Consider the following 19,991-nt stretch of genomic DNA (forward strand, 5'->3'; position numbering starts at 1 on the left):
ATTATACAAAATATCAGTATGTTATTGTGATAGTGAGCAAGCATAGAGCATGAGGGTGTGAGATGTTTTGTGATGAGGATTCCTCACTATTTTGCGCTTGAGCTTCTTAGCGTGCTGACGTTAACATTTAGCACAAACCACTGCTGTGCCAAGGCAGCTTGAATGGCTGTAGACTCTTGGTCTTGTTATTATTTAAATTATTTAGCTTTTTTCATTGATGCATCTGCAGTTTGGACAGTGTTTTGGCCCCTTTGGAGCACTATTAGCTGTCTCATGTTACTTTTAAAAGTGCTGATTGCTGGCCCTTTTTATCAAATGCTGATTGGCATTGAATCTGTAATATGACCAGACCTTGTAAGAGTGTTTTGTAAGGCTAATTTTTTATAGGTTTTTCATAATTCACTTATATTCTGTCTACTCCTTGAAGTATCCAGTAAGACGTTTGTTACTGTGCCTAAAGCTGTATTTTAAATTCATTAAATATGGGTCCTGACTGACTAATGTCTCATATCAGCATCCTGCTGGCATCGTAACTACTAGTATCATGGAATAAAGATTTAAACATTTCACATTACCCCCACTCCTTCTAGCTCATTTATTTTGATTTGTTAAAATGCCATCACAGTTGTTTAGCTGAAACTGTCACCTCAGCAAATGCTTCATTAGAGGTCTCAGCTCACTGACTGCACTCTGGAAACCATAATGGCACTGTGGTGTCGACTCTTGGGTGTGTGTGTGTGCGCTTGGTGTCTGTATGTGTGACAAAGAGTGATGGAGAAACACTGGCAAATTGTTCTACTGGCACCCTCATCAGTAGCACTATTTGAATGAAAATGATATTTTGCCACCGTGCTATGTGACACCAGAAAGTCATTTTGACAAGTACCTATCACAGTGATTTGCTTTATAGTTAAAACATGTCCCATGGGCATTTTTCATTGCCAGTCATAGTCATGCATTTTTATGACAGATTGAGTGTGTGTGTGTGTGTGTGTGTGTGTGTGTGTGTGTGTGTGTGTGTGTGTGTGTGTATGTGTGTGTGTGTGTGGAAGAGGATGAATTATAGTAGAAACAATCATTCTCAATCTTCCTCCGTTTGCAGTACATGTGTGTTAGGTCCAGTATAGAGAAGTATTGCGTCATGTAGCAAGGAGAATTCTACAGTGTCACTGATTGATCAATGCAATGCACTTTACTGATTACTAATATAGTGTCAACCACACAGCTTAGTTCTGCTTAAAATATGTAGCCATGATACAAGTGTATAGTTGCTCTTAAAGGGCCGTTTGCACATTTTCAGCTTCGAAAAATTGTGATTAGACCTGCTTCAAAATATGTGTTTTTGCTAACATAAGACCATATGGCCATTTGGCATGTTGTTAAAGTAGTAGTTTAAAAACACTGAGGCCTAGAGTCCAAGTCCACCCCGACAACATAAAATTCAGTATATAAAGTGTAAATGTGCTAGCCTAATGTTAGTCTATAAAATATAAACCAAGTGTCTAAAACATTCAACTTAATATTTATTGAAAATGTATTTAAATTATTCACTTAATATTGCCATTTGTTTATGTTCCATATTGTAATTTTAGTACAGCTACTTCTGTCTCCTCTGTGTATACAACATCTAATCCGTGTCTGGTTGTCCTCAAGGAGAGATCCTTGTTCACATGAGTTATCCTTTTAACATTTTTCTTATCCATATTGAGAATTTGAGTATAGACTGTGTATTTTAATTGTAAAATGTATATATGTATATGTTGAAACTTTGGTAGCAGCATCAGCAATGTGTGCATCTTTATCAATGCTGATTTGAGTAAAAACAAAGAAAAATATTAAAGATGTTCCAAAATATTTATGATTTACATATACATGGTCCTGACATCAACTACGTTGCTATGAATGTGGGTTTTAAGTTTTTTATTATAAAACCAAAATAGCCTGTACATTACGCATAGTATAATTGCCATTCTTGTATGTAATACTATTCAATAAGACTTAAAATAATACTCTTATTGATACAGCTCTAAATAAATATCATAAATACATATAAGATTGAGCCAAACTGGCCCTGCCAATATTTATATTCACAGAATACAGTCCGCAGAGCAAGTCAGGGGAGCACAGACAGCTCTTGGTTTGGGTACGTGCGAGGAACGGGACTGAGCGTGGCAAGTATTTCAAGAAAGTAAATAACTTCCACCCTTTCAATTTGCAAGATCCATAAATGTTCTTGGTTTCCCCTCCTGCAGTGAAGTGGCAGAGACACAGATACATCTCCATCTCCGTCTAAAGTTCAAGACAATACTTCCTGCCTTCCTGATAGAGTCCATGAGGACTGAACATCCCGCCACACCTCCTGGGTGGGCAATAGGAGAACATGAGGGCTTCAAGGCTGGTTAACAGAGGCTACAAGCAGAGCTCTGCCGTGTCATGCCAAGGGAATTGAGACAGCGCCATTTGCTCGACTGCGGCTTCGAGTGTTGACACTGGACTCTGTGAGCTCTTCGCCGTTTTCCTCTGACTTCTTATCTGTGATGTTGGACAGGAAACGCAGTGTGACTGAATCCCACTCCTCTGGTAGCAGCAGGAGCAAAAAGCCCAGGCAGATGATGCAGGTGGCTGCCAGGCGCACCACACTGAAGATCACCTCATGTTTCAAAACATCCACGGCTACAGTAGATGAAAGAAAAACAGGAACAGAAGAGGGAGCCGAAGTGCCGGACAGGGCAGGAGGGTGGGGGAGAAACAAAAACAAATTGAGATTAATTACATAAAGTAAGATAAACCACAGGACACTGCGGCTGTAGAGGATGAGTCTTGCAAATGCGGCTTATAAGCAAAAGTGATCCACTTTATCCCCTATGTCTTTGTGGTCTGGAGTCCAGGGACAAGTTGCCATAACCCACTGACCTTCATACAGTCCATCATGGTTAAAGAAAAGAACTAGTCTGCAGGCATTTAGTGTCGCCTTAGCAACCTGATCCTCCCTCAGCGATTGAATAGTTGCAGGGTCTGTTTAAGCACATTGATGATTGGGTTTCCAGGATGAAAGAGGCAGACTTGCTGTGTAATCTGTTTGCTACAGTGGCCCTAAGTGCTGACCTCTCAAGACAAAACCACAGTATGTGTGGCCATTTACTCTCATTTTCACAATCACGGTCATTTCCACCATAATACTCAAGAAATTATAACCAGAAAATTGGAGGTAATACTTGAACCACAAAAAGAAACCCTACCTGCATTGCCTGGTACACTGAGCAGAGTCCCTATGGAAATGAGAATGGGGTATGTCAGCACCACACCAACATGGACCAAGATGTTAAACACTGTAAAAGACAAAAAAAGGGTTAAAAACAAAGACATGAATTAGAGCTGAAATGATTAGCCAATATATTGATGAATCAATCAACTTATTGAAGAAATTGCCACAATGTTGATGATCAGTTGAGTGTTTATGTCGTTCTTTTCAGCAGAAATGCCAGAAGTTAGCCAGCTTCTCAAATGTGAGAACTTCCTATATTTTGTCAATCACTTGGTCGGCACACCACTTTAGTTCAGACTGTCTCGGGTGGATTAAATTAAGTACATACATTCATGTTCCCCTCAGGATGAATTGTTGGTCAGATAAAACAAACAATTTAAATAAATGAGTTCAAAATGCTTTGCTCATGGGTGGAATCAAGATCGTCATTCTTCTTCAAGATATGCACTCTCACCCAGCCACAGTCCTGCCAGCCCACACATGTATCCCCAAGGCAGTGAGGACAGGGAGCCCCAGTGTTCCACTCTGGTGAAGTAGAGGATGAGGGGCACACAGGAGATGAAGATGAGATTGAAGAAGCCCATAGTGGAAAGGAAGTGAGCGACTTCTCCAAGGTTGGCACTGCCCAGGAACATCTTGAACAGCACCTGGATGGTGAGGACACAGCTGTTACAGCAGTGACTATATAAGTATTTAAAATCGGCGCAAAGGCAATCAGACAAATGGTTCGACCTGTAATGTGTTTAGTGGACTAACCTTGTAGAGCGCTGATGTAGAGGCCGAGCCCACAGCCAATGCCACACCCACAAAGGAATCACCGTGGAAACCATCAGCATAAGCCATCATGACGATACCTGTGATGGCCATTATAGCTGCCACAATCTGCAGTTAGAGATTCAGAGCCATTAGTGGCATCATTATTCCCAATATATAAGAAGAAGAAACTGTTGTTGAAAGTGTTATTATAATTGTTCATGCTTTCATACCCGAACACCCATGAACCGGTCTTTGAGCACAATCCAGGACAAGAGAAAGACGAAGGCCTTGTGGCAGCAGTAAAGGGCAGACACATCAGTGGCGGTCAGCTTCTTCAAGGCCAGGAGGTACAGGTAGTTGGTCAGCGTCCACAGGATTGAAAAGGGCGCTGTCCTCTTTACAAAAAGCTTGAGAGTCATCCCGTCCTCCCCAAAGAGCCTGCTACACTCCCTGTTAGATGGAACAAACCACATAAGGGTAAAGGAAGTTATGTCAACCTGTTTTTCCATTTGGAAACAAGTGTATTTGTTTGTCAGGCTTTTAGGCTTGCTATCAAGAGGACCATGCTTTGATGATGGAAATGCTGGTTGCTTAGTTGCCTGGTTCCTCATGGACAATCAGGTGGTTTAAAATTTGTTCCAGCCGACAATAAAGAGCAGCAAAGCCTCTAGGGGTCACTAGTGGAGCTGCTTTGGTAATCAGTTTACTGTGAAATGACACTTTAACTGTGGCGGTGGGATTATTACTTTATTTTACGAGATGACGATTTAACTTTGTTTTTTTGACTGACTTCACTGACACGTGAATGACATGTAAATGTCAAATAAAGAAGCTCTATTTCATTTTTATTCCACCGCAGTGATTATTACAGCTTTCTTAACTTCTGTCTCCTTGGCTAGACTGTAGTCCTTTCAGGTAACAGCTACCGTGGTGAGCACACATACCAAAAAAGCTTATTGTAAAAGGTTCTCAGAAATCCAATTGTTGGCAGTTTACCTGAATTTCTGAATGGGGGTCTGCTTCTCCCTTGTGATCACCACATGTCCGGAGTAGTAGATGGGGAAGAAGAGGATATTCCAGTTGCTGCTGAACCAGGAGATGAAGAAGGGACAGGAGAACGACTGGAAGGTCAGCTTAACCAGCTGAGTGGTACCCACCCAGGAGGAGGAGATACACAGCACCATCAGCAGACCACCCAGCACCTTCAGAGCTGTGTTGGTACATGTCTGATAGGACCGGCTCTCTCCACTGGTCTCGCTGCCTGGTGTCTCTGCATGAGACTCTGAACCGTCCTCTCCTGATGGGAGACAATAGGAGAAAAGACAATAACAGAAAATGTATCGCAGCACCTCTACATGCGGACTCCGCTTCCTATTCAAAGGCAAGTGACTTAAGAAAGTTTTCAAATATAAAACTTGTCACTAAAATGTTGGTCTGGACGCCACTTTGGCCCAGGCTTAAATATCTCAACAACTTTTAGATGGATTACCCTGAAATTTTGTACAGGCATTCATGGTCACCAGTGGATAACATGTGCAAGTACTAACATGCTAAACTAATAGGGTGAGTTTGGTACATTAACATTATAGCTGTTTAACATCAGCTCAAAGCCTTACTTGCACTGCTGTGCATAAGAACAGTCTCACAGCCTTGTTCCTAAATCATATAGCAGCCTATTCATATTGCATATTCTGTATGCCTAATACTGTATATACAACCGGATGTAGCTTCTGTCTGCCTGGCAGGGGTTCAACATATAAACATTTATTAATCAATCACTAACACAGTTTGCATTTCTTTCTATAAAGCTACTAACACATGGGGCAAGGCTTTGTTTAAAATGTATTGGGTTAGCATCTGTGGCTGTGCACATCATAAATAGCCTTGTTGCCTCATGATCCAGCACATACTGTACATCCATTGTAGTCAGATGTGTACAGAAACCCGATGCCCACAAAATAAGAGTAAACCTAACCTAATGTCATTCCTCAAGAATGTCATGTCAACCTTGGCAGCCACTGTTTTAACTGCTGGTACAGTACTGCTATGAAAATGTTGCCTAGATAGATAGATAGATAGATAGATAGATAGATAGATAGATAGACCTTAACTGTGCTGTATAATAAAGTGCTGTGTGTGTGTGTGTGTGTGTGTGTGTGTGTGTGTGTGTGTGTGTGTGTGTGTGTGTGTGTGTGTGTGTGTGTGTGTGTGAGCATTTTGTGAGAGCTCAGATCCGTTTTTTTAACTTTCAACAACGTGATCAATTTACACCAGGGCAGGAATAAGAGATGACATGTGCTGGATGTCTGCTGCCTGTGCTCTCTCTGCTAGCTCAGCACGTGAAGCTCTGCCATTCCCACTAAGGCTACAGACACGAGAGCCCTGCAAGCACTGGCACTTGTACCTGTAGTATTTCCCCTCTACAGTAGCAGGGTATCTCAGGGGTGCTCATTATTGCATCTAATAGTCTTTTGTTTGTTATCTGCAATGAGACCTCAGAAGGAAAGGCAGTACAAGTACTGACAGGTCTAATGAAAGTGGATTGTACCCAAAAGTATTTCATTAAAGGAAAACGCAGTGTACTTCACACAAACGAGGTTTGTGGTGTACAAACTCTTTGATCAATTTCAGAAAATTACTTAATAGTCTTGCTTATGTTACTTTGTAAGCTTAATGAATGCATGAGATCATTGCTGGCACCCAGTGCGAGTATTAAAGCTAAGTGATGGCTGTAACTGTTACACCAGAGAAAGAATAGTGAATATAAAGTCACAGATTACAATCACGTCACTGCAGTAGTGGAGGAAGTAGTCAGATCCTTTACTTAATTAAAAGCACCAATACCACAATGTTAAAAAGCCAAATTAAAAATAAAAGCCCTACATTTAAGATCCCAATTAGGTAAAAGCACAGAAATATTATCACATAAATGTAGTTAAAATATCAAAAGTATTCATTCTACAGAATACCGGCCTCTGTGACAGAATGATCCATCTGATTCATCGATGCATAAATAGTATTCCACTGATGTAACTGGTCAGGTTAGAGCTTGTTTGAACTACTTTTTATACAGTTAGGCAGTTTGGTCCAATAGTAACCAACTTAAGGGTCAGGCTGCCTCAAAAGGATCTAATCCAAAGGATATATCTGAGGGATATTAGAAGATTACACACATTTGTATTCACATTTTGAATCTTTGCCTTCTTGTGAAATATTGGAAAATTCTACATCTTCTGGTTTTAAGCAGTTATTTGAATTATTTATTTTAAAACAATCTAAAAAGTTTAGATGGGAAATGAAATGTGTATTTTAAAAGTTTATCATGTGTTTTATGTAAAATCTAAAAAAAGTAACCAGTAATTATATCTGTCAGATAAAAGTAGTGGGGAAAAAGGGATCTAAATTGTAGTTGAGTAGAATAAAATGGAAAGATTCATGTAGCACACAAGTGCAAGTACCTGGAAATTACATAAGTAGTTGAGTTAATGTAATTAGTTACCACTACGCTGCATCAGTGCAGCACTGGCATTAAGTCTATCCACACTGCAGAACTAAAATCTCCCACTCGCAACACAGTGTTTGAAAGAGGCTAAAAAAAAAGCCTTTAAACTATAAATGATAAATCAAAAGAAATGTGTAAAACTAATGATGCTTAAATTAAGCTCAGCTCTTTGTTAGTTCAGTTCATTACAGACTGTGACTATCACCTCAAAAGAAAAACCCTTAGATAAAATGTTTCACCTTACAAAATATCCCAGCTGGGAGCAGATCTGGTACACGGTAAAAGAAAATGTTCAACACCGATACAATTTTCTTTTCTACAGGATCATCAAGGGATTTGGTCTAATTACATTCTGTCACAGCAAGGATTCTTAATCAACCTAATGAGCCCGGTGGTTGCTAACTGGAAAACTGAGATCTGAAATTTCTGGAAGAGAGAAAAGCAGCTCTTTCATTCTTTTTCCTTTACGCCTCTTCTCATCCACCAAGCAAGACGGTTCGTGTTTCATTGCACCAACTAAACTGAAGCTTTTAGTCTTGGATACGAGCTCTCCTGTCCTGAGGTAAAAAGCCACTACAGGCTGATCTGGTGCCAAGATGCAGTAATATTATAACTCTACTATTCCCCTGCCTCATAAAAGCAGCTCTCATGGCCAAAATTGTATTCTCATAACAGACAATCTTATTGCTGACTAATATATCACTGTTAAAAAGTTGCAAAGGAAACAATAATCCCCGTCAGCACAGTATTGCGGTGAAAAGGTCTACTAAAGCAGAAAAAGTGCTATTTGAGGTTAATTTCGGTCATCTCAGAGTAAGCGTACTTGCTTAGGAAACTGCTCAAATTACAGAGTAGTACTACTTAAACTCATTAATTGAGCACAAGCTGTCAGAAATCACTTGGTATATAATTATGAGCCAATGTTTATTTTTTCAAAGGTCTTGGTAATTAAATGTCATCATATAAAATTATAAATGCCTAAAATATGATATATAGACTATCCACAAATACATAAAAACACTAAGATTAAGGTTAGATATGACTATATTTGAAGTTCCTCTCCACCTTTGGCAAACAAAGATCCACAGAATTTATTTAAAAAGCTGTAGCTTAAAAGCTGTACTGTATGTAGGTTATAATGTTAACTAATACTATATTTACCTCTTTAGAATTTGAAAAATCTTTATATGCATACATAGAATAGATGACTCGCTCACTATGGCTGAAAAAAGGCATGTTAGGGAGCAGAAACAACATGCCATTTCATTACAGAAATCACAGTGATGCATATACTGGCACCCATTAACAGAGTTTATTGACTCTGTGTGACGCAGTATGCTGCTCGAACCTCACATTTCAATCCATCCTGTGTTTTATCCCCGCTAACTGACGCTGCATGCCAGCGACATTGATGAATAGACCCCCCACTCAATCCAGCATGAAGCTCAGTTATGTCTGCAGTGCTGGGCAGGCTTACTACAGGTCAAACAGCATGCAGGCTTTATCTAAATTAGGTCAGAATATGTAACATGGTTATCATGATACTGATGAATTAGTAAGATGAATGACGGAGACCTGAACAGATGTGAAAGCAGCTGATTTGAGCCTGTTTGTCTTTGTTGTTGTTTTTTTACATCAGTGCTAGGCCACACAGGGCAGCCAAAAAACAAGCAAACATATGCTGCTGTTACAACTACACTTCCTGTCAACACATGAAGCTTTAAAACTCTGCCAGCAACCTCAAAGTCCTGGTGAAAATACTTAATACTTAAAAATTTAAATTTATTATCATAACCATAACCCTATGTGACACTTCAGTGCATATGACGCTTTATAGAAAATATCACGTTGTCACATAAAAAAAAGAAATAATTCAAATAAAAGTGCTTTAAAGTTGTAAGCAGCCAATCTGAGCGACTCCTGCCAATAACTCTGTTCATCCTAACACACATACACACAAAATACACACAGTTGAGTATAAATGGCATCTTGGGCCTCTCTGGTTCTTTCAGTTTACCTTCAGAGATGGGGCAGGTGAGGACCTGAGTGCTGTAGGAGCTGAGAGGAGCCACTCGGGCTGAGTGCTTCTTCATCCTCCACTGAGGGCACAACACACTGTCCTTCCCTGGGAAGTGTATGTATCTGTGTGTGTGTGTGTGAGTGTGTGAGTGTGTAAGTGTGGCTGGACTGCTGCTGCTTCTGCTGCACGCTCAGCAGCTCCTCGTCCTAGCTCCGTGCATCCTCAGACTCCTGACTCCTCCGCTTCTTCTTCACACTTCTTGATTGCACCCCCCCGCCCGCCCCCCCCTTCTCCTCCTCCTCCTCCTCCCAGATCTCTGTCAACTCTCCTGTCTTCTTTTCCAGCACTCCAGTCCTGACTCTTCGTTCCTCTCCGGCCCAGCGCTCTATTACTGGTGCTCTCTCTCTCTCTCTGTCTCTCTCTCTGTCTCTGTCTGTCTGGATAGTGACACAGCTCAGTGGAGATAGCTCAGTGGAAGTGCAGTGAAGTGGAGACTCTACTGTTGCACTGTCATGCTGTGATCCAGCGCTGCCACTGTCTCCAAGGGAGACTGAGCTTCAAGTGTGTGTGGCATGGCGCAATCACTCCCCTCATCTCTTTCTATCCTCCCCCTCCTCTTTTCTCTCTGTCTCTCTTTCTCTCTCTCTCACTTTTCCCCTCCTCTTCTTTTGCTCCACAAATCAGCAGCTTTGTTTGGAAGGTAACCAAGCAGCCCGGGCTAATTATGCTGCGTTAGCTGCTGCCCCCTCCTTTTCTCCTTCCTCCTCCCATCTCTTTTCTACCTGACCAGGCTCTTCTCACCCCTTTCTCTCTCTCTATATATATATATATACTCTTGTCCTCTGTCTTCCAATGCCCCTCTCTCTCTCTTCTTGGCACATCTCCTGCTCTTCACTACTCCTCGAGAGTCAGAGCTTTCTCCTGTTGCTTTCGCCACTGCAGCGTTAATCAATTGAGCCATGAAAAAGATAACTGTCACAAAGATATGATAGTCCTAGAAATGTAAATTCTGTCATCCACTGAAATAATCCCAGTGCTTAGTATTTAGAAGAGGGATAAGGGGAAGTCTGCCCACAAGGTACTTACACCACTACAGTACCCGTGTTTGTACTGTATGATATGTAACTCTTTAAATCAAGAATGGATCTCATAGATTTTAATCACTATTTATCTGTCACAGATTCCTCTCAGTTTAACTATAAAATACAAGTGAACACAGTTTCCGTTTGTCATTCCTCCCAGTCCAATATATGATCCTGCTTTTCCATTGGATTCATCAACACTTTTTTGCACCTGCAAGTCCTTCTGCATAGCAAATACTGTTCTTAAGTAAAATGTTTGTACATAACTGGAATATTTTCTGGTTATGAAACTTAACAGCATTACTCTTTTATATTTTAGAGAGAAATACAGTACTATTTATCTCACTACATCCATCTAATGGCTAAGCTTGGAATATATAATGCTTTGCTAGACTTTAAACTCACGAACAGTAGCAGACCCAGCAGCATTGGATGGATCATTAAAGATATTAAAGTACTATATCCACTTGCCTCTATAAAATCTAATGTTGCTTGAGGGAAATTGTGGTACCAAATACTCAGCTCGACTGCACTGCAGGAGACGAGCCAAACTTACCAGGGTTCAGGTAGGTGTTAGAAACCTATGGACTCAGTAAATGTTGGGGCCTGTAAGTAGCTGCTATACCCACAAGACTTAAATTTATCACCCTGGAAGTAACGACAAATAATTTGTCCACCACTTGACAGTAACAAATGGTTTTACTACTTGGAGCACAAGGCTGTGCTTTTCAAAGGAGTTCCACAAATAACAAATAACTAGAGAGAAGTATTCCCTTCTTAATAAATGTAAAAAGTGACCAAGCAAGAGTAAATTAGGGACTGACTTTTAGTTGTAGACAAGAGCTTTGCGAAATAAAGTGGCTTGGCTCATATGCCAAGCTGGGCTTCTTTCTGTTAGACTAGTAAGTAATATTAACTGTTAGTGACTTGCTTGATGTTTGGCTCTTAGCAAAGTTGTCAACTTGCTACTTTTTCATCACAAGTAACGTCATTGTAAAAAAGAAAAATGCACATGTACAGCTTACAAAAATACCAATTTCTGAGTAAGACTGTTAATCTACTGTTTTACCTTAAATATTTACACTGAAGATTTCAATCATTTTGCCGTCACTGTTGCGGAGTCAAGGAAAACCTGTTCATCAGTAGCTTGTGTGGACCTGAGGAGGGTCAGCTTGGGCTCAGTGAGTCATCATCAGGACTGCGGTCAGGAGTTTCCATCTCAAGGAAAGCCCTCTGGCCATTCTATCTCTAGCTGCGGTTTATCTACCTGAACATTTAATGGACCGTAATATTGCTCAGGCCTCTAAATCAGCGACATATCAATGTCTGGTGTGTGCACTCAGACACACAAGGCCGTGCAGCCTGTAATATAATCTTAATATAACCTATGCTATGCTGTGCTTACCTTTTCACCAGTAAAATCAATACAAGCCAAGCCAGGAACAGCAGCACTATGACCCGAGTAAGATAAAACACTCGTGAATACAGTAAGTGCAATGGCTATTTGTCTATGTTGGTTTGTTAAGAATACTAAATGAGTGCTATTTTGCAGTCATACTTGCTCCAGGATGTCTGTTATTATATCTGTATCATCCTGAGTCCTTCCCTTCCTGTCTGTCTCTGCTCTTCAATGATCATCAGCCAAAGTCCTGGCACTTTTACAGAGAGCATAGCAGATCAGAGTACATCATTGTGCCTTCTTCAGCCTGTGAGAGACAACCGATATTATTTGGCTGTTTGTTACAATGGAAAAAAATATGCAGGGCAACATTCCAGTAACACTGTGGGAATATTTGTTTGAATGAAGAATTCAGTATTGAGGAAACACTTTGAAACAGGTAAAACTCTGTTGTCATTTTAAGGACAAAGCCAAGGTGCAAGCTCACTTATTTCCCTTGGTGGAACACTAATGAAAATGTCTTAAGTGATGTTGTGAGAAACCTAATTAAAATGTTTGTGCATTAAGTGTGTGATGCAAGCATGACTGAAACAAATGTTTGGTCAGGTGTAATCAGGGGATGAGCTGCGGGTATGGATCCCTTGAGACAAGGAGGGTTAAACTTAAAAATAACCCTGCTGATGAGTGGAGCCAACAGCTAGACAGGGAGGGGACAGAAAAACGATCCAGTCAGCACAGCCGGGATGCTAATCGCTAGCTGATTAAAAGAAATACCTGGAGCACGGGCACTACAGGAGGGCACGGTTCACTTTCAAATATTAGACAAAGGACTCAAAATGATTGCTCCTTTCTCTGTCGTGTATTTTAGGTTCAGTAGCATCATATCCAACACAAAACCTGTATGTTTTTCAGCATAACACTAAAATTACAGCACCGCAAACAACAGCTCCAAAATGACCATAAAGTTGAATCAAAACACAATTATACTATTGCATCCCAGATCAAAGCACGAAATAGTACAGCATCCTCTCTCTTTACCTCCATAGCAACAGTGGGCCTCCTGTGTACTGACGCACTGAACCAATTCAGGATCTTTTGTCATTTAGATTAACCCAATGCTTCTCAGTTTATGGTGCAAGCTCCTTTGTCTTTGCCCCTTTCTGTTACTCATCACATCTCAACGAGGACCAGGAGGAGAGAAGGAGGATGTAGATGAGAAACAGAGGGATGAATGATATCTGCAGCTGATTTCAGCTGTGGTGAGGACTGGACAGACCATGAATCAGGTGCTGACCACTAGATGTGCTTCCACTCACTGGATATCATATTATCAACTCAACTCAATGTAGTTAGAACATTGGATAATGAGGACACCTAGTGGTGAATACGTATGTTGGATAGCATTACAGTGTACATGCTGAACATTTTTCTACCACCAGTGGAAATGAGTGGACTTTTGAGATGGATGTGGCTTGATTAGTATGTTAGGCCTCTCAAGGGCAAGAGCACCTTCCAAGTAATGCATGCAACATTTTTCCATTATAGGAGTTACAAAACGATTTGTACTAATACCAGTGTGCTATTGGTCATATGTTTTAGTACTGTGTGTCAGGTCACTAAAGATTTTGGCTGGCCCCAGCAAATCTCTATTGGGTCCCTGTTGTGTATTTATGTATGTATCCAGGCACCTCCAAATTACTATTAAGTATAAAGCACACTGCAGGCTATACTGCAAATGACAGCTTCATTATTTCCCCGAAGACCAACAAGTACTCTATGCTTAAATACTGCCTGGTCCTACCTGTGTCACTTTGTGGTAGTTTGATTAAACACAATTTTATTTAGAGTATGTCCACTGAGAGTACAATATAAACCAAAAAATAATTAAGGTTTTAAAGTCTAAAACTAGATTTTTATGTAGAGCTCATCAACAAGATAAGGCCATGTGATTATGCAAAAATGCTGCACCTGTGTTGGTTGATATCAAAGATGTTGACTTGACTCGTCACTATTTTGACAACTCTGGTTCAACTGTGTTTGTGTGTGAAGTTGAAAATCAAACTGCTGAATGCAAGACCTGCTCATCAGAGATTTCTGACAGTTAGACTACAACATCGACCTTTCCGTCATTTGAAGACTCACTCATCAACACAATCTCCAGAATAAAACGTTGGCATTGTAACGTTACATTTCAGTAAAAACCACAGATATGAGAGAGTTGTCTTTAGACTCGACTTGTCCAAGAACTCTACTTGCTTGACCCTTGGACTAAATAGTTTGAGTCACATGTGTGGTTGATACTTTTAAACATATTTGCAATTAATCAAATTACAAAAAAACAGTTGACACACAGTCTACTTGAGGCTCTTGGGACCCTTAACTGTTTTGAGGCCCCAGTGCAGTTGCCAACTCAAGCCAGTTGGTAATTCAGCCAAGACAAGTCGAGTTCTTTAAATTGCATTTTTCTTTTAATGCTTTGAGCATTATGTTTTTAATTCCTGTAACCACCATTGATTTGGGCAGTAGCAGAAATGTCAGGGACACTCATCTCAAAGCTTGTGCCCAAAGAACATAAACTATCCCAATGAGTAGATATCATTATGGGTAAGTGGATACATGTGTGTTTTAGTCATTTGGGAGAAATAAACCATTTTTTTAGAGTCTAAGGATCATTTTGGCTTTTGCAGGCACAATGAGCTGCGGTATGAAAATGTATTTTCATGCTTATTTAAACATGGAGGTAGTAATTACACTAAGTACTGTCCCTGACATTTTGCTGCGGCATGTGAATCGTCATTTTATTGTTGTTGGTACGGACCACAAGATGGCAGTGTTGGGCTACTGACAAGACTGCTGGTGTACTCGGACTGATGAACAGGACATTACAAACCTTTCACATACTCTGCCCTTCTATTATGTAATATTACTTTTGGATGACATACAGTTCCTTGCTTGGACTGTGAAGGAAAATGCTGCAACCAGCCAATTTTATTCAGTCACTGGACACACATTACTGCAACATATGACCAAAAGTACAATGGCATGAGTACAGGTCAGCAATACTGTAACTGGTATGGACAAGTATTGCACGCATTGCTTTCAGGGTGCTTTTGCTCGTTCCCAGGAGCATGTGAGACTAACAGCACTCCAGGAGTCGTTCAGGCAAAGCTCACATCCCATTCGATGCTATGCTGGTTATAAATAGCACTGAGTGAGAAAGCATGGGAATGGGACAGTCCAAAATAAATGCATGCATGTACAGAATGTTTGCAGAAGAAAGTGAAAATTCACTGAGTGTTTACAGCCATGTATAAATGGGTTTAAAAATGCTTTCAAAAGTGAGTCACCAACCAGTACAAGCATGAAAGGATCAAGAGATGTCCATTTTCTTTGTATATCTCTCTTGTATAAGACTTTCTCCACAGACAAAAATGCAGATAAAAACACACCCCGTTGTGATAAATGGCTGTTTTTTACACCCTTCCTTCATAATTTTCCTCTGAGTGCCTTTGTGTCCTGTTGTCTTGCTGAGAAGCCAGCGGTGAAATCCACAGGCACAGTGCTGAGTGGAACTGCCATTACAAGTACCTGTCATTCCTCCTGCATCATACCTGTTTACCCAGCAGGGAGCATGCCAGCACTACAGCTTTTTCCAAATTAGCTATTCAAAACAAAATACAGAGCAAATGATTGTGATGTTTTGTTTTTTTTCCAGGAGAGGCTGAGGAAGCATTTGCCGCACACGCCATTGTTGTCTTTGTCAGTAGGAGATAAATGGGGATGTTGTTAGAATATGCTGACCTTTCAAATTCAGTCAAATTCACTTCAATTTTGTAGTTGTTATTTTCTATATAAAGTGGTGCAATAGGAAATATTGCACCTTGATTGTTGTTCTTATATTTATATGTTAACACTGCACAAATTTATTATAAGTAAATACTATAACTATAACTATAACTATATATAACTATAACTATATATAACTATATATATAACTATATATATATATGTATATATGTATGTATGTATTACCACCTGGTCCCTGTCACCAAATGTAGTCCACAATCCCCCTTAGAGGCATCTTCTAATTCAACGCAGATGGCAAGTGGCAATAATAAACTGGCAACAGAATTTTACTAAATATATCATTACCCCACAGGCTTGGCAGGATGAGCCGCCCATTCTATTTACGTGCTTCTTTGTCTTACCCTTTATGCGAAATGAACAGACTGAGATTTTCAAAGTTTACAAATGTGTAAACGAAACAAACTAAACAAATGTGACACTTTCAGGCAACAGGTTTTTTTTTCTTAAGTGACTTTTCACAGTCTTATTTCTAAGAAGAAATGAGGAGGACGCATGTGCACACAAGTAATTTAGTCAGAGTCCTTCACAGTGACAGAATCAGCAACAGCATGTTTAATAGCTGTGCAGGAAATATGGTGACAAGTATGCTGCCCTGAGGAATACCTTCTGTTGACTCTGGCATGCACAAACATCAGTTGATGGATAGATAGAGAAATGCAGGGCTACAGATGCCATATTTTATGAGAGTAATGGGAAATGTCTCTCAAATCAAATAACCCCTTCGCTCGCAGATACACTGGCTTTTATAGGTTTGGTATGGATGCTATTACAATCAACACCTGCTCCTTATACCTGAAATTACATCCCAGATGACACCCCATCTTTCATAGATGCGACAGACAGAAGGCCTGTATACTGGGAACTAGGCTGCAACTAACAATTATTTTCATTATCGAGTAATCCACCAGTTATATTCGCAATTCATTCTTTAGTGTTGTCATAGGTCTTGTTTTGTCCAACCAACAGTCCAAAATACCAAATATATAAAGTTCACTATCATACATATCAAAGAAACGCAGTGAAACTTGACATTTGAGAGGATAAAAGCAAGGAATTTGGGGCATTTTGCTTTAAAAATTATGAAAAATAATAAAATGAGATTTCTTTGAACTAAGTTTCAATGACTAATATTGAAAGTCACATAGTGGATCTTGCCATTCAAGCATCAAAGAAACAAACACACATTTAGGACATTTAAACATTTGAAAATAACCAATGAAAAGCAATGAATGTGTCTGTGTGTCTGTAAGTCGACCAAAATGATTAAATGATTCATTTCAGTTTGTGGCTGTGCTTTCAACTGGCTTCTGTATTTAACATAATTAGCAAAGATGTGCACATAAAACAATATTATAGGTCTTCATTTGCCTAGTAATCACTTTCTGTACCAGAGCCAAAAATCTTTCCCTCTATTTGTTAGACAATAAAATCACTTGTTAATCAGGTATTCTTTCATTCGATTCATCTGGATCTGTAGATAAATACTAAAGTTTGTGATTGCATTCATGGTTAATCTACTGCTACTGACACCACTAATAAACAGGAGGTAGTTAATGAAAGACAGGCCCATTTCCTTTTCCTCTGCCTCTATCTAAAAATCCATTGAGGTGCTCAGAGCTCATCCAAAAAAGCCTCAGCTGGAACTGTTCTTGATTGAATGAGGCCCCTATCTGCATACACGCACTTCCCTTGAGACTTCAAACACGTTGTGTCAGTGTAATGTGTTATGTCACAGAGTACAAGGGTTGACTAGTAGATTTTGAAAGGAACGTCATAACACTGGGAGAACATCTCCCAGATGTGTTTCTCTAAGTCGTGAATTTGTTGTTCAGCTTTTGTGTAACAGCCAGAGGGACACGTTAGGGAGAAAGTCTTAGAGGAGTTAGAGAGATGACCATTTATATATTTGGGGGGATTTATTCAAATAATGTTCCAGTTCCTTCCTATCTTCAGTAAAGGGTGGTGACACAATACAATGAATAGGCTAATTATGTAACACAGAGGTGAGAACCTGTTTCTAGTCTAATGCTACAGGCCTGAAATCCTGCTCTGCACACTTTGCTTCATTACCACAAAGCCATTTGTAAAACCACTAATTGGCCAGGCACAGAGCCTTGCAATGGTTATTCTTCTCCCCTGTTATAATCTTAGTAGCACTGGCAATACTTAAACAGAATTGGAGGGCAAGATTTTCAAGATCACCCCTTGAACAAAGTGCATCATCAGCTCTCTCCTCCAATCCCTGACATTGTCTCCGTGTCAGCAAAATTCACAATACTGCTCTACCAATCAAAACCACTGACAAATTATTAAGGAGCTTTAACGTACAGAAGCCCTGCTATAGCTCAAGCATGTCAGGAGATATAGCACATATATTCACATGCATGACAAGGAGAGCTGCTGCATTTGGCACTTGGGGAAATTGATTGTTTTTATTAAAGATTTGGGATTCAATGTGAGGCTGCCATGTAAGTTATTGTTTTGGGATTGGTTGGTTTGGAAGTTTAAACAATTAACTTTGAAATTGAATTTGAAAAAGCATCATTTGTGCATGCCACTTTGCTGTGTATATAATTACATAGCCTGGAGGAGTTAGATTTGTTCTCTCTCTCTCTCTCTCTCTCTCTCTCTCTCTCTCCCTCTCTCTCTCATGTTGTGTCTCACACAGATGGATGGCCTTGCGCATCATCCAGCCTCCAGCTGATATACGCAGTGATTGACATCATGGTGCTCCATAATAGCCTTAATTGAAACCCAATTAGCTGTGTTTGCAATAACGGATTTTGCAATAGCCTAATTTAAATGAAAACTAATTTGCAAGAACAAGATTCGTGCGTTGTTTCTCCCTCCACACACCACTGGCACCGCATTAACTGCATATTTATTTTCCCGTTTTGGTATAAAATCCCCTTGAACATATTTCCACATATATTATCATAATATTCTGGTAAAATGTTGGTCTCTTTAATTCATGCTATCTCACACCTGGCAGGGGCAGGCGTGAGATTGTCGCATCCTCTGATCCCATCATCATACTTTGTTTTCTCTTCACTCACTTCTATGACTGGAGTAGCCTGGGTTGTAGCCGTAGTAGCCGGTGATCCTCAGAATCCGGTCCTCTATGTCGTGCACCCCGTTGGCTGTCACTTTGGGGCTGCCGTCCACCAGAGCAGCGCAGCTGCCACCGGTCGGCGTCGCCTTGCCCGGCAAGTGCGTGGTCTTCAGAGGCTCCAGCCGGATGCAAGGCTGGTCTCCACTCTCCAAAACACTCTCGGTGCTTATCATTGTAGGTCCGAGCGGACAGAGATCAGATGAAAGCTGGAATGAGCCTTAATCACCATGCGAGAGGACCCTCTGGACTGCATCAACAATTAGCAACAAGAGGAGGACACCCAAACACACATTCACATTCCTTCAGTGATGCTCCCGGTCGCAGAGCAAGGTTATCAAACTCCAGGAGCCTGGCTGACATGAAACACTAGGGGGCGTGTCACTACTATCACATGCTTTGAATTCACTTAAATGAAGTAAAAAAAAAAAAAAAAAGACACTTGGCTGCAGTCAGCATTTATTAAAACCTTCGTGAAATCAAAAATCATCACAGTATTTTACTGCATGTAGTTCTTCTCTTATATAATCATGAAATAATGTCTATTGTTTTTAACAATGAATATTCTCTTTGTCTTTTTCTTCGTCATTGGCTGAGTGGAATCTGTAGTTTCTCATGGTCTTCCACATTTGACTTCAAAGCATCCTTTGGTACCACCCTGATATTCCTGTAATATTCTGAAGTGAGATGTATTGATCTAAAAAGAAGCTTCTTTTTTTTTGCCTCTGAAAATCAATCACTGGAAGAGTGAGTGAATTAGTCTAATAATAACCAGTCAGTTCTTAGAATAGAAACATCAAAGATAAAGATTAAATACATCCTAATTTCTCATTTAACCCCATGCTCAAAAATATCTAAAAACAAATTGTGTGCTTTTTCAGTTTCCATTTACTCCCCGTTTCCCCTTTTCTCCTTCATATTTGTGGACTAATGCAACTGCTCTTCCTCTTCCTCTTCCTCTTCCTCTTCCTCTCAGTGATGTCTCTATTTG

The 19,991-nt window shown here is 40.1% G+C and overlaps 1 protein-coding gene across 1 annotated transcript; it reads right to left on the bottom strand.

Annotated features, from left to right (window-relative positions):
* Window positions 1–1,884: 1,884 nt before the first annotated feature.
* slc35f4 (solute carrier family 35 member F4) lies at window positions 1,885–19,337 on the bottom strand. The gene is made up of 7 exons (XM_019259464.2): window positions 18,948–19,337; window positions 5,018–5,318; window positions 4,252–4,471; window positions 4,022–4,147; window positions 3,720–3,912; window positions 3,240–3,329; window positions 1,885–2,673 (listed from the first exon to the last, which is right to left on the bottom strand). Exons 1-7 carry the CDS (start codon window positions 19,174–19,176, stop codon window positions 2,432–2,434), a joined length of 1,401 nt encoding a protein of 466 aa, XP_019115009.1. The 5' UTR covers window positions 19,177–19,337; the 3' UTR covers window positions 1,885–2,431.
* Window positions 19,338–19,991: the final 654 nt, after the last annotated feature.

This window comes from Larimichthys crocea, chromosome XXIV, assembly GCF_000972845.2.
Source record: "Larimichthys crocea isolate SSNF chromosome XXIV, L_crocea_2.0, whole genome shotgun sequence".
Classification (NCBI taxonomy): domain Eukaryota; kingdom Metazoa; phylum Chordata; class Actinopteri; family Sciaenidae; genus Larimichthys; species Larimichthys crocea.